At 49.3% G+C, this 19,167-nt stretch overlaps 1 protein-coding gene across 4 annotated transcripts in view; it reads left to right on the plus strand.

The window, feature by feature from the left end:
- Tafa5 (TAFA chemokine like family member 5) overlaps nt 1-19,167 on the plus strand; it is a 212,803-nt gene that overhangs the window by 190,015 nt on the left and 3,621 nt on the right. For 2 of the 4 annotated variants that reach the window (XM_042265520.2, XM_042265523.2), the window contains exon 4: nt 6,327-6,368. The exons of the other annotated variants lie outside the window; for them this stretch is intronic. In XM_042265520.2, the coding sequence (XP_042121454.1) occupies nt 6,327-6,365 (39 nt within the window). In that variant the 3' untranslated portion in view covers nt 6,366-6,368. The remainder of the gene's footprint in view (nt 1-6,326; nt 6,369-19,167) is intronic. 4 annotated transcript variants of the gene reach the window in all.

The following is a 19,167-nucleotide window of genomic DNA, read 5'->3' on the forward strand; positions in this document are numbered from 1 at the left end:
TGGATTCCCAGGTTATTGGGGTGAGAAACTAAGGGATGGAGGGAAAAGGCTTCTGAGATACTAGGGGTCTCTGTGGGGAAAGGCTCTTGTCCTTTTACACCCAGCATATCCTGGGGTACTCACACCCCATTGGCTGTATAGGATGAAGGAGTCTCTTCTGGGGAGTCCTCTCTCTTTAATGTGATAGCATTCATGCAGTGGGAAAGGTCAGGGCACTGCATCGCTCAAGGATGCTGTTTTGGTTCTGGTTGGATCTGCTATGCAGAGCCATGGCCTTCAGGTTCTCACCAGGCATGTGGCCAACTGGTGTGTAGGCTTCCAGAGGTGAGGTGAGAGAGAATGGTATTTTCCTTCCTTGCAGGAGAAACGTAACTAGTGAGAGGAGAGTCCAGCGCCTCTCCCAAGTCCTTGGAGAAGCATCCATGATTTGTAACTTAATATAGTGGCTGGACGCAACATGCTGACTTCATCCTCTGCCCAACTTCAAGTTACAGAGGCTATTTGAAATAAGGACTCTCGATATCATCGAGACTCGAGGGCAAGAAGAGAATCCCCATAGAAGATGCTCTTGGCTCCTCAAGAGAGCAAGCAGCCCATGTCACCTCTGAACCCTGATTTGACTATGAGTCATTGTGCAAAAAATCCTAGGACATCTTCCTCTTCGTGGGCTTGGCGTCAAGACATGGTGATGGTGATGGTGGGAGCACAGGAAGGCAGAGGGCGTTTTGCAGGGACGCTTCCTGCAAGAGGAGCAATGGCGGGACTCAAGGCTGGCAAAGCTTACTTGGTAGACAGCATCCTTTGAGGAGCAGGAGCAAAGAAAGGGCCTAGTTCAGACCCTGCGCTCATTCTTTCTGCTTCCTGACCAATTAACCAAGCTGAGACAGAACCCAAACTTCCAATAGCAAACACCCAGCCCTGAGGCCACCTCTGGCTGGTGGGAGCCTATGGATGGTCACATGAAAATGAGTATTTCTTCACATTTACCAGCACCCAGGTCCAGCCTGGAAGAGGATGGAGCAACCCATATCCAGGGGAGCAGAGAGAGTCTGAAGATTTGACATCCAACCCTGGGCAGATTTGGTCTCTGCCTGATGAGACCTAGGTCACAGGCTGGACCCTGGAAAAATGAGCGCTATCTGTGAGGAAGAGGGTCCTAAAGAGAGGGCCAGGTAGCCCTGGAGCACCCCACTGGGCTCACAAAAAGGTAGACTCAGAGATGTTGACTGGATATTGTGGAGCTGAACTTGGCCGTCTATTATTCCAGGATGGCATGGCAGAGGAGAGCCTAGAGTGAAGGTAGACACTTGTGCTTTCTCACAGAGACACGTGACGCATGGAAAAACATTGAAGACCCAAGAGCAGAATTCCCATGTGTTTTGGAAACTATGAATAATAGAACTGTCGCTGCAGAAAAATGGGAGCCACGGCGTGAGAGCCATCTTAAAACTAGAACACAGCCAAGAAATGGGACAAAGAAGGTGAAGGAGGCAGGTTGGGAGGCCAGGAAAGGGACATACAGCCTAAGAACAGGGGTGCTGCTGCCAAGGAGAACCCCAGCATCAGGAAGGGAAAAAGATGAGCTTCCTGGTAAAGTGAGATGTTAGAAAGAAACACTCGAGCCCCCTAGGCAGAAGGAAAGTCCCAGCTTGAAAAACTTGACTGGATCTGACATCACAGGATGTGTCTGAGTTTGGTAAATGAAGGAAACCTGTCTGACAGCCACTTAGATGATAGTGAAGAAGAATAAAGATGGAAGAGCATGAGTCCACGGAACCAGCAGAGACAAACAGTCTTGTGAGCCCAGAGAGTCCTGAAGCCAGAAGATAAAGGGAGGATTGTCAGCAAGAGAGACCAGAACATTATGAACTCAACCCTATTTCTAATTACTCTGTACAAAGGGAGTACCTAGGAACATTTTCTGTGACTGGAAAAGCATACCCCCACATAGTGTTCCTAAAATGGTGAATAGAAGATACACTCAGATCAATAAAGCAAGACACTGAAATCAGGAGGGGAAGATGGAAATGTTCATGTGTGGGAAAATTGATGTTCACCACTGACACCAGTCTCAGGGGGCATGATGAACATAGGCCTAAAACCTTAGCACTCAGGAGACTGAGGCAGGAAGATCTCCAGTTTAAAGCCAGCCTGTTGCTATGACTACACAGTTGAAAGCAAACTTGCAGACCTGTTCCTTAATTTCCTCTGAATTATACAAAAGCTCTCCTTATGTAAACGACACTCCAGTGTCACCTGTGGTTGATTAAGGATGGCCAGGAAGCAACCAACAGCAGTGTGGGAAGGATCACCCCAGCCCATCCTCAGTGCAGGGTCATCTCTCTTTGTGGTCCAAAATTATCCAGGATGGCTTGCTTCAGACCTTTGGGAAATGGTCTCCTGGATTTGACCAACATTAAAAGCTACCAGTGAAACTAAGCCTGCTGTCTGCTAAAGCACCACAAACGAAAGAGTGAAGGGGATCTGAGCACGTGTGCAAACTAAGTGGAGGCAGGAGCAGCATAGGGTAGCAAGAAGACAGTACAGAGCATTGTGTATAACAGGGCCTTGCTGCCTGTGACCACAATAAATGTAAATGGACCAGCTGTCTCTATCAAAAAAGCAAGGACTATCAGGGCAGTTCTTCAAGATAGCAACTTGATTCAGAACTACCTGAAAGTACTCGTAGCAACACAGGAAAGGTTTAAAGTGAAGAGTAAAGAAAGCTATACCAGGTGATGGGATTGGAAGGAGTGTGGTGATGTCCTGTGTCAGTGCAGATACTTAATGACATATATTTGTCTGTACACTTGTAGTTCAGGTTGAAAATGAGCCGTCATGTTTGAGACCCCCACAGCTGACAAGCATGCCAGGGACACAGATGAGGAAAGCAGGACTGCAGATGAAATGGCCAGAATGGGTGTTTAAAGTTGAAGGTTACATGGGGCTTGAAAGTTAATGTGTCCAGCAGACTGTGTGTAGATCAAATAATCACCACCAAGAGCAGGAGGAGGGAGAAGCAGGGCGCAGGTCCCGTGAACCCCACCTTCCCACAGATGCTTTGGTAGTTACCTATGGAAATTGGTGTACAAGCAAGGCTGTTCTTCATGTGTTCTCAGTCCCAGACAGAAGCGGTGTGCCAGCCTTCCTTCTCAGTCTAAATCATGGAGCTGAGCTTCCTTAAGGCCACAGAGAGTTGAAGTCAGATTGTCTTGCAGCAGGCTAACGCAGAGGTGGCCTGGCTCTCGGGGCCTTGGTTTGTGCCCATATGAAATTGGCAAGATGCTACTTCCAGGGTTAGTGCTACAAGGGAGCCATCATTTGTGAGGTCATTGATGTGATCGGAATAGGGTGGAGCACACCGGATAGTCACACGTGGAATTAGGGTCCCAATTAGGATGAAGCAGAAAGAACTCAGCTTGGCTAATGAAAGATGTTCTTGGAGTAAGTGTGTCTACACAAATCGGAAACAATGAAAATAACCTAGATTTGGAGAAAACAACCCTCCAAAAAGAGGAAAACTTAACATTGAAATTATTAATTAGCTTAAAAAGAAACACCTGGAATTGGTTGCTGGAACTGGTTGATTATTAAAAATCATCTTTAAATAATTGTATAAAGACGTGTTGTTTTGTTTTTAACCTCTGTTTAACCCACATTTTTAAGGCCAAGAAGTAAATGTAGAAGAAGAATGTCAGCCTCACATTCAGACTGTTCAAATGTTCAAGAACTGCCTGTGTATTCATCAGGACATGGGAGCTTTGACTATATGCATGATTTTTTTTTTTCTGTGTGGAAAATGACCAAACATATCAGAGAGGAGAATAATGTTAATAATCTCCAGTAAGCTTTCTAGGCTGAGGGAGTTTGACAGGCACATTCTTTAAAGTATTTAGCATGCAGGACTCTTCCCCCTAAATTCTGAGAAAATGGAAAACTGCTGGATTTTCAGGAAGCCCTGATTGCGGGTGTATCCCCAAGAATGGAAAAGCAAGGTTGCTTTGTGTCACGAAGACTGAGGCCGGTGTTGCAGGGGTTATGTACGGGACTCACCCAGCTGAGTAGCCCTGGGGCCTGAGCCCTCCCTCAGCTGTCTGAGGCACTACAGAGACATCTGGGTTCCTGCTGCTGCGGCATGCCTTTGCCAATGACACTGTCAGATGGGACACACGTCATCTAGACCTGCAGGAAACCACATCACCCTGAACTCTGCAGTCCTTGAAAAGTAAGACAAAGCCAGTGCCTGTACAGCAGGAGGTGTATAAGAAATGAAGTTGTACTTCAGTGTTTCAGAGTTAGGTAGTATGAGATACCACAATAAGTTGTACCCCCCCCCCAAAAAAAAAGTTTCTCCTATAGCCAATGCACCTAAAAGACAGCAGGCACACAGTAATTGTACTTGTAAACAGAGAAAATCAAATGAGCAGTACTAAGAGCCTCAGGCCACAGCCTTAGCACAGTGGGTCTGGTGTTCCCTTTCTTGTGCTCTGTCCACCTAAAGCCAGAGGATTGATTGTCCTGCAGGGAGGCCCAGCCCTGCAGGGAGGCCAGTCAGGAGTTTCCACCACCACCACCACCACCACTGATCACTCACTGGACATTCTTGAAAAGTCAGTGCCATGAATACCTGAGATGAGAACTGCAACCTTCATGGACCTCAGAAACTCAGCTGGATGCCTCACAAGTAATAAACTGGACCTGCCGTCAGGGTATTCAGCTTTGAGTGTTTTGTGTCCACACACACCCTGTGGTGAAGGAGTTAGACAAGCAGCGGTCCTGTAGACCAGACCCAGCTAGCTGCCCTGTTTGTAGATAAAGCCTTAGGAGGGCTGGATCCCTTGTGCTCACTCACACATCTGATGCTATAATTTCCATGAATTTTTCCAATGAAATTTTGGGACCTTACCTATGATTTTACATTTTATCAATGTAGTCCGATCAGCGATTTGTGCAGGTGCTTGCCTCGCTGCAGCAGACACATGACTCCAAAGTTGGCATGGAGGCAAAGGTCCTATGGGGGTATCTCGTTTCTGGGCTTGAGGATCTAGCCAGGCCTGAGCTCTGGTTCTTCCACTGGCCCAGATGAAATGAGGTAGGAACTGTGTTGACAAAGTTCCAGGCGCTCAATTAAAGCCTGGCAGTGCTTAGCACTTGTCACTACTGTCTCCCAACCCATGGAACAGACCATGTGTCCCTGACACAAAGCTCAACGTTCCTGAGAATTGCGTTTGGGCCACGCCAGCATTTCGGAACGTCAGCAGTTGCTGGGAGGAGGATTGGCTTAGTCTTTCCGGGAGAGGAGGAAAAAGTCAAGTTGTATCCGGGGGAGCACACACTGTGTTCCAGATGAAATTCCCTAGGGATTGCGGGATGGGAAGAAACAGGGCTGGCGGAGACACAGCATGGATGAGCACTGAACCAGGTTCAGAAGGAGGAAGAACGGAATCCTGCAAGCTCAAACCCAGCCTGCAAAACCCCTAGCAGCAGCTCACGCTCCCTGGTACCGTGGGCTGGGCAGAGTTCTCTCTGAACACAGGAAGTACCAAAAAGCGGCAGATGTGAGAATGCACTTGACCTCTCTTACACCCTGGCTCCCACGGCATGGCTTACACACTGCATCTGCCAAACATTTCAAGTCCCACAAATCTCCAGCCTGGGGGAGAAACCCATGGGCTGGAGATACAGCTCCATGCAGATCATATACGCCTATGATTCATAGCCCTGGGTTTTAACCCCTAGGCCACTGCCCCTCCCCCTCAAAAGTCAGTGTTCCAAATATGTGTTCTGCTGAAATCATTTTGATCCATAACCCATCATGAAGCTCAAAAGCTATAGGTAGAACCACGGTAATCTGAAGATGGGTTGGGACAGTTGATGAGCAGACTTACTGCGTGCAGCAGAGACTGCCCACAGAAGAAAGGGGGTAAGATGTGTGAATAGTGAATTTCCACGATAAGAGACAGGAATGCCCAAGAAAATGTGGAGATTCCTCTTAGACGATAGCAGATAAAAACACAAGTGAGGGGCCAGTCATCAGAGACATTGTGGTTGGTTTTATTTCCTTCCAGCTACCTCTATAGCCTTCTAGAAGATACTAGTATGTACAGACCCATCAGTCTTCTGGAAGGTATATGGACAACATCCATCTGGATAATCAGAGAGAGGTGCCCAAGGCACTTGGAACCCAGTGTTGCCATTGCTCAGAAAGGTGAGCCTAGAGTTGGCACAGGACCCTCAGTTCCCCTCCTTGGGTCTTTCTACCCACAAAAGAGGAAGTACCTATCCTCACACGTGCACACCTCTTCATCGTGACATTGTTCAAACAGCCAGCAGATGGAAACGGTCAGGTGTCCATCAGTGGCTGATGGGTAAGTACCTGCAACCCTGCCCTCAGCTGTGAAGAGGAAGGGGTTGCTGATGCTTGGTGCATGTGGTGCACTTTGCACGCTTCGTAGTGCGTGAAAGAAGCCAAGCCCGAGTCCTCGCCGCATGCCTCTGCTTCTGTAAAATGTCTGTTCTGAGCAGACCAAAAAGATAGGAGAATGCTCGGAGCTTGGAAGGGAAGGTGGGTGATGGCTGATGGCATGGTGTCTCGTTGAGGAGACAAAGTTAAGCTAAGCCAGACTGTGGTGGTGATTGCCCAGCCCTGTGACTATGCTAACACAATGCATGATTAAATACCATGAGATAGTTAACACCATTTCAGTAACACACAGCTACAGTGGACATATTGATGTTGTGTGCTCCACCCATGGAGATTTGCCCAGCATCATCTCACTAGCCTGAACTCATGACCCCTTTCCTGATGGACTGCACTGTTGCGGGACCATAACATCTCTTTGCTGCCTTGTGCCCTGCTCAGAGCCTAAATCTAGCCACAAAGAGGTGACCACACCACTCCTAGTGGCCGTCCTAAGTAGAAAGGGTATAGGACATGAGAAGGGACCTTGAAAAGTGGCTATATTGATGGTGAACCACAGAAGAACATTGTCCATGCAACTGAGGAGTGCTTGGCCACAGAGGTGGGCATCAAGATGCCTTGGGGGATGGCATCTCTGGTTCTAATTCTGTCCTTATAGGTCTTAGGGACTCATCAGTCTGTGGGCAGCTAATGGCTGAGCAGCCTCAGTCTACCTCTGTGAGGTTGGTTGAGTCGTTTTCAGGACTGACAGAGGGGTCAGTTGTTAGGATCTGTTCCTGCAGAGTAATAGGAGCATTAAAGTTGCATCATGACTGGAGACAAAAGGATAACAGACCAAGTCACAAGGCATGTCCAGTCACTTGTCATGGTTCCTTGGGCCATCCCCAAAGGTGTCAAGGTATGTGTAGGTTGGAAGCTGACCCAGCCCAGGGAGTGCCAGGTTACCTGAGGCATAATGGAGATAAGTCTGAACTTCTACAGCAGTGGATCACACCCAAGTCAGGGAAAGCATCGACCCATCCTCCCTCTCTATGGCTACTCCTGAGGCTGGAGCCCCACTCCATAGTCAAGGTAGGAGTGTGTAAGAATAAGTGGTGAGGGAAATGGCCTCAGCCTAGAGGAACCAGGGCCTGCCTCACCGTGGATGGCCTGCTTGTGGCCTCCAGACCTCCTGAAATAGAGGAGAAAAACCTACCTTCTCCCCTACCCAGGATTCAGTGAGGCTGAGGCTAATAGGAGGATTAGGTAGTAGGTCACAGTGGACCTGAGGGTGACCTGATAACTCAAAGCCACCTGGCCTGCCTACTGGGGAAACTGAGTTCCCTTTCGGAGTGTTGCAGAGGCAGGGGTTGTCATTTAAGAAGACGTGTGGGGACTACACTCAAGGCCTAGGCCATGGGCTTACTGTCAACACAACTCTTAGAGGAAGCAGGGCAGCCCAGCTGTCTGGCTCTTCTGTGGGTTGAGGTACAGCTGACTCTCTCCGTGAAGTACACAGATCTCAGCCACACAGCTTTGTGGACCCAGCAAACTGATGGGGCCAAAGAGATCAGAAGACATTACCCAGCATCCCTCATCCCCGAGGCTTGCCGCTGGGCTGGGAGCTTTTATCCTTGACCCTGTGGCTCCAGACCCAAGATAGCAAAGGTGAACCAGATACCTGCCCTTGAGCCCCCCTCCCCCGCCCCCGTCTCAACTCCCTTGGGGGTCCACACCCCTCGAAGGCAGCCAGAGTCCCTCAGCGTCTAGCTCTGTCCCTCCAGGACCTTCTGCTGTGGATCCTGTGGGGAGGGATGTCCCCTCACCAGGGACCATCCTCCCTGCTGACAGTTACTTCATTAAGTGAGAAAGGAGACTCACGCTAGGGGTGTGACCGTTTGATGTGCTCATGCCTAACCTCATTCCAACTTAAAATGTGTAAGAAGCTAGCTCGTCCTAGGCAGGGTGGATTAGTTTTCTACTGCTGCATAACGAGTTCACAGACTTAGCAGCTCATCTTGGCATGCCTCTGTGGCCAGGGGTCACACTGCCGGCTAGGCTTTCTAGCAGGTATACACTACAGCTGCACGCACACAGATACATGCTTCCCTATCACGTACATATCCGCACACACGCCTCACCCATATACCTGTGCATGTGCTGTCTCACAGTTACACACATGTATATAACACAGCCACATGCACACACAGGCACATGCGCACATGAACCATACACGTGTGCATCATATCGTCAAGCACATACACACACATGCCACTCTCACGTGTGCACACGCGTGCACCACACCTGCTTTCGCCCACAGATACATCCACATACCTATGCCCACATAGCCTGCACCACGTGTACATATACACTCACACATGCACATACTGTGCTGATATTTTTCTATAGATACTGTGGTCAGCTAGCTGGGTGACTCGTCAATACCGGCCTGTTAGCCACTGGGCAGATGGGTGAGGTGTTGGAGCAGGTCAAGTGCCGAAGTTCAGTCAGATCTACAGCAGTTCTGAGGGGTGAGTGAACCCCCCTAGAACACTCATCTTCCCTTATTGATGGTCTTCGTGCTGACAGCCCGTTTCCCTGAAGAGACTCACAGTGTGGCTTCTGACCTCTTCACTCTTGACCTTTTCCCACCCAACTGATGTCAGACTTTGCCTTGAAGATATAAAGTCTTCCTCCGGGGTCTCCTTTACCAAGAGCCTTTTTAAAAAGCAGACCACCCCTTGAATGGGGACCGGGCCTGAATCCTGCCCATAGTGATGGAGAGCTATGCTGGTGCATAGAACAGGGAATGGCCAGCCTGGAGCTTACCTGGGAAGTGGAGTGCAATAAAAAGAGCCGTCAGCCATGACTACCCAGCACTCCTGAGAACTGCCCCACATTAGGGCCCAGCTTCCAGAAGTTTCTAGGAACCCTTCCACGAGAACAGACTCCAAGAAATATAGATACGAATTTGAGATGGGTTTTAAGGCATTAAAAACAGAAGTATGCACACCAGCATTCAAATTCAGCAAGAGCTCAAGTTGATGTTCAAGGGGACCGAAGTTATTTAGCTCTCCAGTGTACATGCCCGTATAGCTTGTCACCCGGCTTAAAACAGTGCTGCAGCTGCTCTTCTCTGTAGAAGTTAAGTTGGGGACAGAACACATCTCCCTCAGAGGGCCCCAACCCTGCCTCCCTGCAGTTCTCTGCCTCCTGGCGTAGAAGGGCTTCCCAGTTCTTCCGTTTCTACTCTCAGTCAAGCCCAGGTTGGGTAGGACATGTATCCAGCCACAGTGACCTTCCACGCTAGTGGTACACACCACGGCGGTGACAGGGCAGACCTTTGCCTCAGCCCCACTAGTCACATCCACCCCTGGAGCTCCCAGCTCAGGTTCTAGATGGCTCATGGTTGCCGGGTAAGGAGGATCTAGGGAAGAGGCATGTGGTGTCCCGTCCATTTCCCTCAGTGTATCCTGGGCTGCCTCTCATGGTCTGTCGTGACCTGTTCCTGCTCTGTCCCTGTCTTTGAGTGAGGGTCAGGTTCTCTGTCACTGTGGTCTCTGCTCCGGGTCAGGACTAGTCTCCTGGGATTTGAGCCCATCTCTGCCTTTCCTCAGTGGCCTGTGTGGGGTCTGCTGGGAGGTGGGCTGAGGACCTAAAGGTGCTGATTCTTTACCTTCTCATCCCTGTCCTCCTGCGTGTGGGTGGAGGGTGGCCTCCCACCCTTCTGCTGGCTCTTAATCAGCATAGCAGGAAGTTCACTTCACCTGCCATCTCCCTTAGTCCAGAAGGGTCCATATTAGAAGACCAAAGGGAATCTTGGGAACTAGAAGAGGATCAGGTAGACATGGCGGGGGTGGGGAGGATCCTATGGCTGCAGCAAGGAGAATAGGAAACAGCTGGTTCTGTACACAGTGGAGGTTGGGACCTGGGTTGTCCATGTCTATGAAGTGGACAATGTTCTGGGTTCTAGGTATTAGAAGATAGGGAACTCCCAGGTGTGGTGAAGGCCTCTACTTTCTCTAGGCAGCCTGCCCACTGGGCTTCAGTGTACAGGCTAGCAGAGGCACCCATGCCCATAGTCAAGATAGAGACTCTGGAGTGGTGCGTGCTAATCTAATCCGGCAGTGATACCCCAGTCCATGTTAGATGTGGGTGCCTGTGGCACCTGGGTCCTGCCTGGTTTTGTGGGGTTCATGTGGTGACAGTGTGGGAGCCCCCTTGGGCACAAGTAGGTGGGCTCTAACAGCAGAAGCTTATCTTGTTAACAGCTCTAAATGCAAAACTCTAAGTTGAGGGTGTGCCCGGAGCCGGCTCCCTTCGTAGCCTCCAGGGAGGAAGACTCTTCCGCCTTGTCAAGTCTCTGGTGGCTGCAATGCTCCTTGGCTCATGACTGCACCATTTTAGTCTCCGCCTCTGTCTCCATGTGGCTGTTTCTAACTGTCCTGTCTAGATCTGTGTTCCGAGCTCGAATCCTGCCTTTGTACCAATGCTAGTCATTAGATTATCGTCCTCTGTAATCTGGTGGGACTCTGTGTTGCCTTGATTACATCTGCTAGAACCATCAAGGTCAGGGTAGACAGGTCATCCCTCCAGAGGGGACCAAGAGTAACTGGGCACAGTCTCTGCTCCCAGTCATGGAGGCATGAGAATCCAGCTTTTCTCCTAGACTAGCCGCACATGCAGAGCCCTCTCACTGAATAGAGTCCACCTCCACTCCTCTCTGGTTCCATCCTTATTAGGGAGTTTGTTTATGGAAGATCAATAAATATTTGATGGAAGGATGAATAACCGTGGGCGGATTCCTCAGGCAAGCCTAAGGCCTTCCGCTGAGCCTCCTACGACTCCTGAACATAGCTTCCGGGTCCCAGTGGGCTCTGTACTGCTTCGGCGATCACACCCCATTTTGATTAGTTTGGGAAGATGTGACTTGCTAATTTGGTCAGGGCTGCTGTTTGCTCTTGGGCAGTTTGAAGGTACAGGCCTCTACTAGGCTCTGCCTGCGCAGCATGATAGCATTTTGTCTGGATCACTTTCCAGGGCTCTTGTCTTCCACTGTTGGGAAGGGCTATTCTGAGACAACCTTTAGTCTCTGACACTTCCTAGGTGAGGGACTTGGTGTCCTGGAGGTGGGTACTGGCCTTCAGGTGGCAGGGTGCTGCTGCTTACCTCCGGTCTCCACTGGACTCAAAGCAAGGCCAGCTGTGGTGCGGCTTCACCTTTGAAGATGTTTGAAGATGGGGGAGCGGGTCCTGGGAGCGGGAGCCAGGCATGTAGACCCAGTGCCTTTCCTGAGCCCTGCAGTTGATTTTGCTACTGTGTCTTGGGGCATTCCCATTGAGGTAGCCCTAAGCAAAGGCCCTCTAAACAGAACCCAGCTTAACTTAGCTAAGTGTCTTGCACAGCTGTTGTCTGAAGGTGCAGATCTGATCAGACTCTGCCCCACAAACCATGTCCTGCTGCCTTCTCAACCATCCTGGAGGGGCAGGAGATAGTTCTCCTGTGTTCCTGGGACCATCGTCAGCCAGAGAGGAGATCCTGGATGCCTTGAACCTGAGTACAAATGACTCCACACCCAGCACTTTCACTGTGCAGGTTCATTATACAGGAAGGCATCTTTGCCGCCTACAGTGATCCATCAGGCCCTTCATCCAGCTACCAGCATGCTATCAAAGTGCACATGGCACTTATTATTTCAGGGCCCATTCCTGTGTGTTGACTGCATAAATGACCAAGGACCTTTGAATGAACCCCGTTTCCATTCTCAGCAAATGCCTGTCCTATTACGTTGAGGCAAGGCCATACCTGTTGCCATGTGTCCCTTCAGCCCAACACAGTCACTGTGAGGGCTGAGCTGGAGTCTCCAGGATGTCAGAGTGATCTCATGACTACTGTGTGGCTCTGTTATCCTGAGCCTGCAGTCAGACTGTGACCCCAGAAGTGTCTCTGGGCATCAGCACTGTAGGAAATGGTCCAGAGAACTGCCACCTGGACAGCTGCTTGCTCCTGGTGGCATCTCGCTCTGGCCTTTCTCCCCTGGGTGAAATGAGCAGGGCAGGTTGCAGGCTGGCCTTCCTTGTCCTCATCCCACTAGGGTGTCCTTTGTGGCCTAGTATGTGTTCTCAGGAGCTGAGTCATGGTGGTGGGTGTAGGACTCCCTGCTTGGTATCCCATTAGGAAATGGTGCATTCTGAAGGTAGGCAGACTTGTCTCCTAGAGACAATGGTCTTGTTCCAACTGGCTATTGCCCCCCTTCCTGGTGTGATTAACATGCAGGAAAAACTCAGAGTGGAACTCTCTTGGCCATGAAGGTTTGGAGGCTGGACTCCCTACTAACTGCCACAAGACTGTAGGCATAGCCAGGACAGAGATACCCTCAGAACATCAGGTGGGACAGAGACACCCCAGAATGTCAGGAGTTACCTAAGGATGTTAGGCAGGCAAAAACAAAATGTCCACTATTGTCTTTTTCGTCATGGACTGCCCCCTTCTGCCGACTCTCAGATCTCTTGATCGGTAAACACTAACTCCTGATGTGGATATGTTTGAACCTGGGGAAATTGAGACATCAACCAGATATTCAAAAAACATTATGCAGTACAGCATTGGGTCTGGAAGATACATTCTGCCCTGGGAAGCGGGCTAGCCTTTGGCCCCTCCTTTATAGCAAGATAGCTCAGCTTAAGAACAGAACCAGAGGAATGCAGAACAGATGGGGAAAGTCATGAAAAGGTATCCTGGTTCTCATCTCTGAAGCCTGGTGGTCACCATGATGTTGGGGGCATGGTGCTTTATACTCAGATAAGTTATGAGTTGGTGGGTTAAAGACAGGCCATGAACATGATACCAAAGGACCCTCTCTTGCTGCTCAGACCTGGCCAGATGTGCTGTACCACCCAGACATGAACAAATAGCCTGAGCAAGGCAGGGCCCTGAGCTTCCTGATTCCTCACTCTTCAGAGAATTCCTTGGTTGCCTAGAACTAATCTACCTTGGTCCATGTTTCTAGTGTTTTATGATTGCCAGGATTTAAAAGCATGTGCCACCAAGCCTAGCCATGTTTTACAATTTTAAATTGAACCACAAACTGTGCCAGCCCTCTGTGGATGTGAGACTTGACAGATGTGAGACCCTGGCTCCTTATGAGTTCTATTTTCCTGCAGGAAATGGAACAATCTGGAAAAGAAAGGAGATTGCTGGGCACAGGCTACTGCCAAGTGCTGCTCATACTTCCTTTCTGATTTTACCAGGGTCTTCCTGTGGGGTCTTCCACTCAGACCAGTATGCTCCTCCATGAGGCTGACATATCCTCACCACAGTACCACATGAAACTCTTAATAACACAAGCCACACCTAGGGGTGGAGCAGAAAGGTTGTTTGATTGAAGCAGATTGAAGGCAAACCTTGCTGTCCACCTTAAAGAAGATGATTGGCCGCAGCATCCTCACTGGGATCCAGGTTGTAGAAGTACCCAAGTCATGGCCTTTGATGTGAGCCATGTCCATACCTCACCATACTATTAACCATCACTCAGAATGGAGCTGCATTCAGTCCTACATGAGTGGATTGTTCCAAGCCAGTGGACTCAAGGATTCATTCGGATTGTTCTTGGATCCATTCTGACCAGTGCTCAGTCTGAAAAGCAAGAACAGCCACACATGGGGAAGACAGCAGATCACACCCTTGAGGTTGTAGGTATGACTAAACCAGAATGGTCTCTATAGGTGGAAACATGGGGTCACCACCCTGCCTAGGCCAGTCACAGAGGGAAGTCTCATGAATCTTGGACCTGGGACTTTTATAGCTGATGCCAGACTAACTAAAACCTGGGTACATAGTACAGGACAGCAGTGCCAGCCCCAGGAGTGCTGCTGTGCTCCTCATTAAGAAGGCCTGGTGTTAGTTTTTATCCTTGTGCTTATTCACCTTGTCAACTTGATGCAACCTAGAATCACCCAGGAAGTCTCATTGATAGATCATCTATGTTGGATCGGCATGAGGCCATGTCTATAGGGGATTGTATTAAAAAGTAATTGGTGTGGAAAGATTCAGTCTACTATGGGCAGCACCACTCTCTAGGCAAGGAGTCCTGAACTCTGTAAGAGGAGAAATTGAGCTGAGTACAGCAAATGGGCCTCAGGCACTTATTTTCTTCTTTCTCTTCAAGTGGAGGTAATGTGACTCACTGCCCCAAGTTCCTGCCTTGACATCCCTAAAGTAATGAACTGTGATCTAGAATTGTAAGCTGAAAGAATGCCCTTCCTCCTGACGCTGATTTTTGTCTGGATATTGTATCACAACAACAGATATGAGATTAGGAGAGGTCTCACCTCAGCTGGCATGGGCTGTTTTACCTCTAAGCGGAGTTCTGTTCCCATCTGGGCACTAGCTGACTGAGCCATGGCACCATTGGGCAGCCGAGAATTCATCAGGGCCACAGCAGCATCCTATGAGCTGTGGCAGCACACGGTGGAGCTCAGGATATGGGCACACAGATGACCTCCCTGTCTGGAGTGCTTCCATGGGGTCAGGAAGATACTCAGCACCACCACTGGTTTAATTCCAGGTCAGACCTCCAAAAAAGAGCATTGTAGTCAAAACAAAGATGTACCTATCCGAGAGGTGATATCATGATGGGCTGAGTTCCCAGTTATGCCAGCACCCCTGGTCTGAGTTCAGCTTGCTTCAGCCATAGGTGGGGTGGGTATCAGAGGGAAAAGGCCTCTGTAGTACCCTTCTTGAGGATAGGGCAGAAAGTAAGGCCAGGTAGGGTAGGGCCAAATTGCTGAGTTTGAGCAGAAGATAGGCCTGAAGTCATGCATGGTACTCACAGGACATGTACAGGTCAACTGGAGCCTTACAACATGTCCAATAGGACCCCAACAAACCTGGAGACCCTGGAAAGTCTGTTAGCTGAGTGGGAGGTTGGTGTCTGTTGTGGCCCAAACCCAGCATGTGGTGCCCAAGTAAATAGAGAAGGATGTCATATAGAGCTAGGAAGGCTCCCTGCATATCCCCTAGATCTGTCCTCATAATATCATGACATGGTGGTTCCTAAGGGATAGAACAAGGAATATGCGGATGTGGCCATGTGTTCTAACATGTCACTATGCTAGGCTTAGATGTGGAGGTGACCCCACCATTCATTTCTTGTTGGGCCAGGCACCTCCAAGCCACAAGCATGGGCGAGACAATTCCCAATTCCTGGACTCTTCCTAGCCATGGGATCTGTGCCACAGTGTATCTCCGTCATAAGGTCCTCAAACTGCAGATACTTCTCTGGGGCCCTGTGGATTCTGCCATCATCTCAGTCCCCTCTGGACCTTGCTGTATCCCTTAGGGCTATAGCACTGAATGCCTGGGCTATACATGAAAGGGCCAGGGGTACCAGTAAACAGTCACTACCACTGGTTAGGTCATCAAGTGGCCACAGATTACTGTCTGGGACTACCACTCACTATGTGCTAAGCTTTGCCATATGCCTACCTTTTTCCTATGGTCTGTCTTTGAGTGCAGCCTCTGAAGACACTATAATCCTCATTCAGTGTCCAACATTCAGGAGAGTACCTGGAGATGCTGGTACCTGAAGGCTTCCAGTCCAGGGCTGAGCACAGGCCAGCCTCCTATTACTCCTGGTGTCCATACCAAGCAGAAGGATTCTGGGCTACCACCCGCTTGTCCCCACACAGTTTGGGCTTGGGGGCAGGTTTCTCCATCCTGTATGGCAGGACATTTGGTCTCAGATCCAGCTGAAAAAGGCAGACCTTGGATTGTGCTGACCCAATAGATAGGACTTATAGCTACGCATCAAGGGACACCCAGGACACCCTGGGGACACCCAGGACCAGTGCTCAGCCAGATGGCTGGGAGGGGAGCATGAGGTAAGGATGAGTGGGAAAGTGAGTTGTGATGTAGTTAAAGGTCTAGAGTCCCAGAAGTTGGGGTTTGTAACCAGCTCTGGGCATGCCTGGTTGTACAAGTCAGCTATCATGGGCACACACGTGGGACACAGATGGCATGCTGCTGAGATGGCAACTGTGACAGTCAGTGACATATGAGTCACAGACACTTGGGACTCTAGGACACGGCCAGCCAAAAATCTTTGGCTCTCGGGCCCTCTGGCTGGCCTCCCCCAACAAAGACTGACATTGGAAATCCATCATAGCCTGCACGACAGGAGCCCACAAAGGCTTGCAAGTCCTTCTTTGTGTGGCCACATAGTTAGGTGTGGTGCAGACCAGGCTGCTCTCCCAGAACCTTGTCCAGTCACCCTGCCTTCCACTCAATCCCAGAGTGGTTTGGGGGCAGCTAAAAAGAGTCCTGTTCCAGAGGTTCTGGCCTTGGAATCAGGCCCTACAATGGCCATGCTATAATGTTAGATCATGTTGGGCATTGACATCCAACCTGGGAGCTGGAGACACTGTGAAACATACAGAACTGGTCTCATCCAGTGGTCACTGGAGAGCAGCAACCTTCTGTGTCCAGCATACATGTGAGGACCCTTGTCAGAACGACAGTTACCTTCCTGGAGGAGTTCACAACACCTGTCATTCCCAAACTCTCTAGAGACTTTTGGCATCTCCTTCTTGTACTTGAGGCCCCCTCAAAGCCTGGAAAGGCAGGTGGGATCCACAGTGCCTGTACTGGTGGTTAGGCATTCCAGAAGATCCCAGTGCAGGTGGTAAAGAAGCTATTGCAGGAAGAAACCTACAGAATGAGTGCTCACTGTGTCTGCCATGGAAGAGGCCCACAGGAAGAACTAGTCGAAGCCCTCTAGAAGGGTGAGCCCAATGAAATCCACAGGAGAAATCCCAGCACTCAACACCCAGAGGCTGTGACAAGGAGGTTCAGCCCAGGCTGTGGATAGCAAGACCCTGTCTCAAGAAACAAGTGAAGAAAGAGGAAAGAGGGACTAGCCTTTGTCTGGTGTTGGCCTACAGTAACTGTGCTGGGGAGACACAGAGGCAAAAGTAAGAAAAACGAGACTCAGTGACACCCACAAAGGATTGGTTTACCCAGTGACCAGAAAATGTTTTAGGCAAATTACTACTACTATCAAACACACACACACACACACACACACACACACACACACACACACACACACATACACAAAGTGGAAAGGGAAACACAAAATGCTTGCTTTGCCCCTTGTCAAACTAAATGTAACATGTGAGCCCTCACTTCATTAAAAATAAAATAAAATAAAACACACACACACACACATACACACACACACACACACACACACACACACACACACACACACACACACACACACACCGGAGACTCAGTACCAGGAGCAGGGCATTTTATTCTATGGCTCTGAAAAGCCAGACATCAGCACAAAATGGCAGGCATACTGATTAAGCATAGAGCACTTTTTACACTGCTAATGAAGATCCCTTCTTCCCTTCCCCCATTGGCTCAGTTATCAGGAGTGTGAAATCTTACACATCACCTATGTCTTTCACTCTGCTGCTTTGGGTTTGTATATTTCTCTCTCTTTCATTTTTAAGATTTATTTAATGTACACAAGTGTCTATCTGCATGCATGTCTATACACCGTGTGTGTACAGTACCCAAGAAGGTCTTTCAGAGGGCATCAGGTTCCCTAGAACTAGTTAAAGATTGTTGTGAGCCGCCGTGTGGGTGCTAGGAACTAAACTCTGGTTCTCTAGAAAAGCAGCCAGTGCTCTTAGCCACTGAGCCATCTCTACAGTCTATGTTTCCATATTTCTTTTTTTTTTAATTTTTATTTGTTCTTGGAGAGTTCATAAAATGTGTTTTGATCATATTTATGTTCTAAAAACATGGATGGACTCATCTCTGTTTTGTATTCTATTTTTTATCAATTCTTAAATATTTTCATTTTTATTTATCTTTTAAATTAGCACATAAAGTAAGGGATTTTATTAGAGCATTTTCATGCATATGTATCATTATACTTCAGCACAATAAAGCTAATACATGACAGATATGGAGCCAATATTACATTAAGTGAGACAGCTGAGAGCGAGGAACAAGGATCTATGTTCAATATTGTGTGTGACACCGTGGCCCCAACAGTATATTAGTCACACAGCCCTCCAGGAAAAGTCAACTTCCATGCCTAGCACGTCCAGTGGCAACTCCTCTAACTTGAGCTGGGTTGGAGAGGTAGGGACATGGCCCTGTCACCATGAGGCTGACACCACAACCAACCTCAAGAAGATGTAGGCGATCCTCTGCATTTGGAACCAGCCCTGCCCAGCTGCCCACAAACGCTAGCCCCGGAACTGTGAGCTATGGAGCTGCTGTTGTGTGAATTATCCACGTACAGTCTTCATGTCCTGCAGACCCAGACAAATGCAGAAATGGGCTCAGTGGGGAGGGGCCAACAGGGATAGCCTGCTGGGTGGGGATGAGGCTCCCAGTGAGCTATGTCTCAGCAGGTCCATGTCCAAGGATAGCCCTCCTAACCATTGAGTGGCCTGGCCTAATGAACCCTGCTTTGTGATCCTGGCACCTAGGGGCAGGGTCTGGGAGGAGACAGCCAAGAGCTTTTTGTGTTTTGGAAAAGGGTTGGACCAGCCATGCACTAACAGGCAGAAGGCTTTGGGGTGCAGGGAGAGAGAGCACATGGGACTAAGCATGGCCTGCCTTGGTCCCTCACCATGAGGAATCTTGATGGTGCTGGAAGCATGGGAGGAGTTTACAATGGAATAAGATGAACAAGGACAGAAACCAGTGTGTGTGTGTGTGTGTGTGTGTGTGTGTGTGTGTGT

The sequence above is a fragment of the Peromyscus maniculatus genome, chromosome 20 (genome assembly GCF_049852395.1).
Source record: "Peromyscus maniculatus bairdii isolate BWxNUB_F1_BW_parent chromosome 20, HU_Pman_BW_mat_3.1, whole genome shotgun sequence".
In the NCBI taxonomy this organism is placed as follows: Eukaryota; Metazoa; Chordata; class Mammalia; order Rodentia; family Cricetidae; genus Peromyscus; species Peromyscus maniculatus.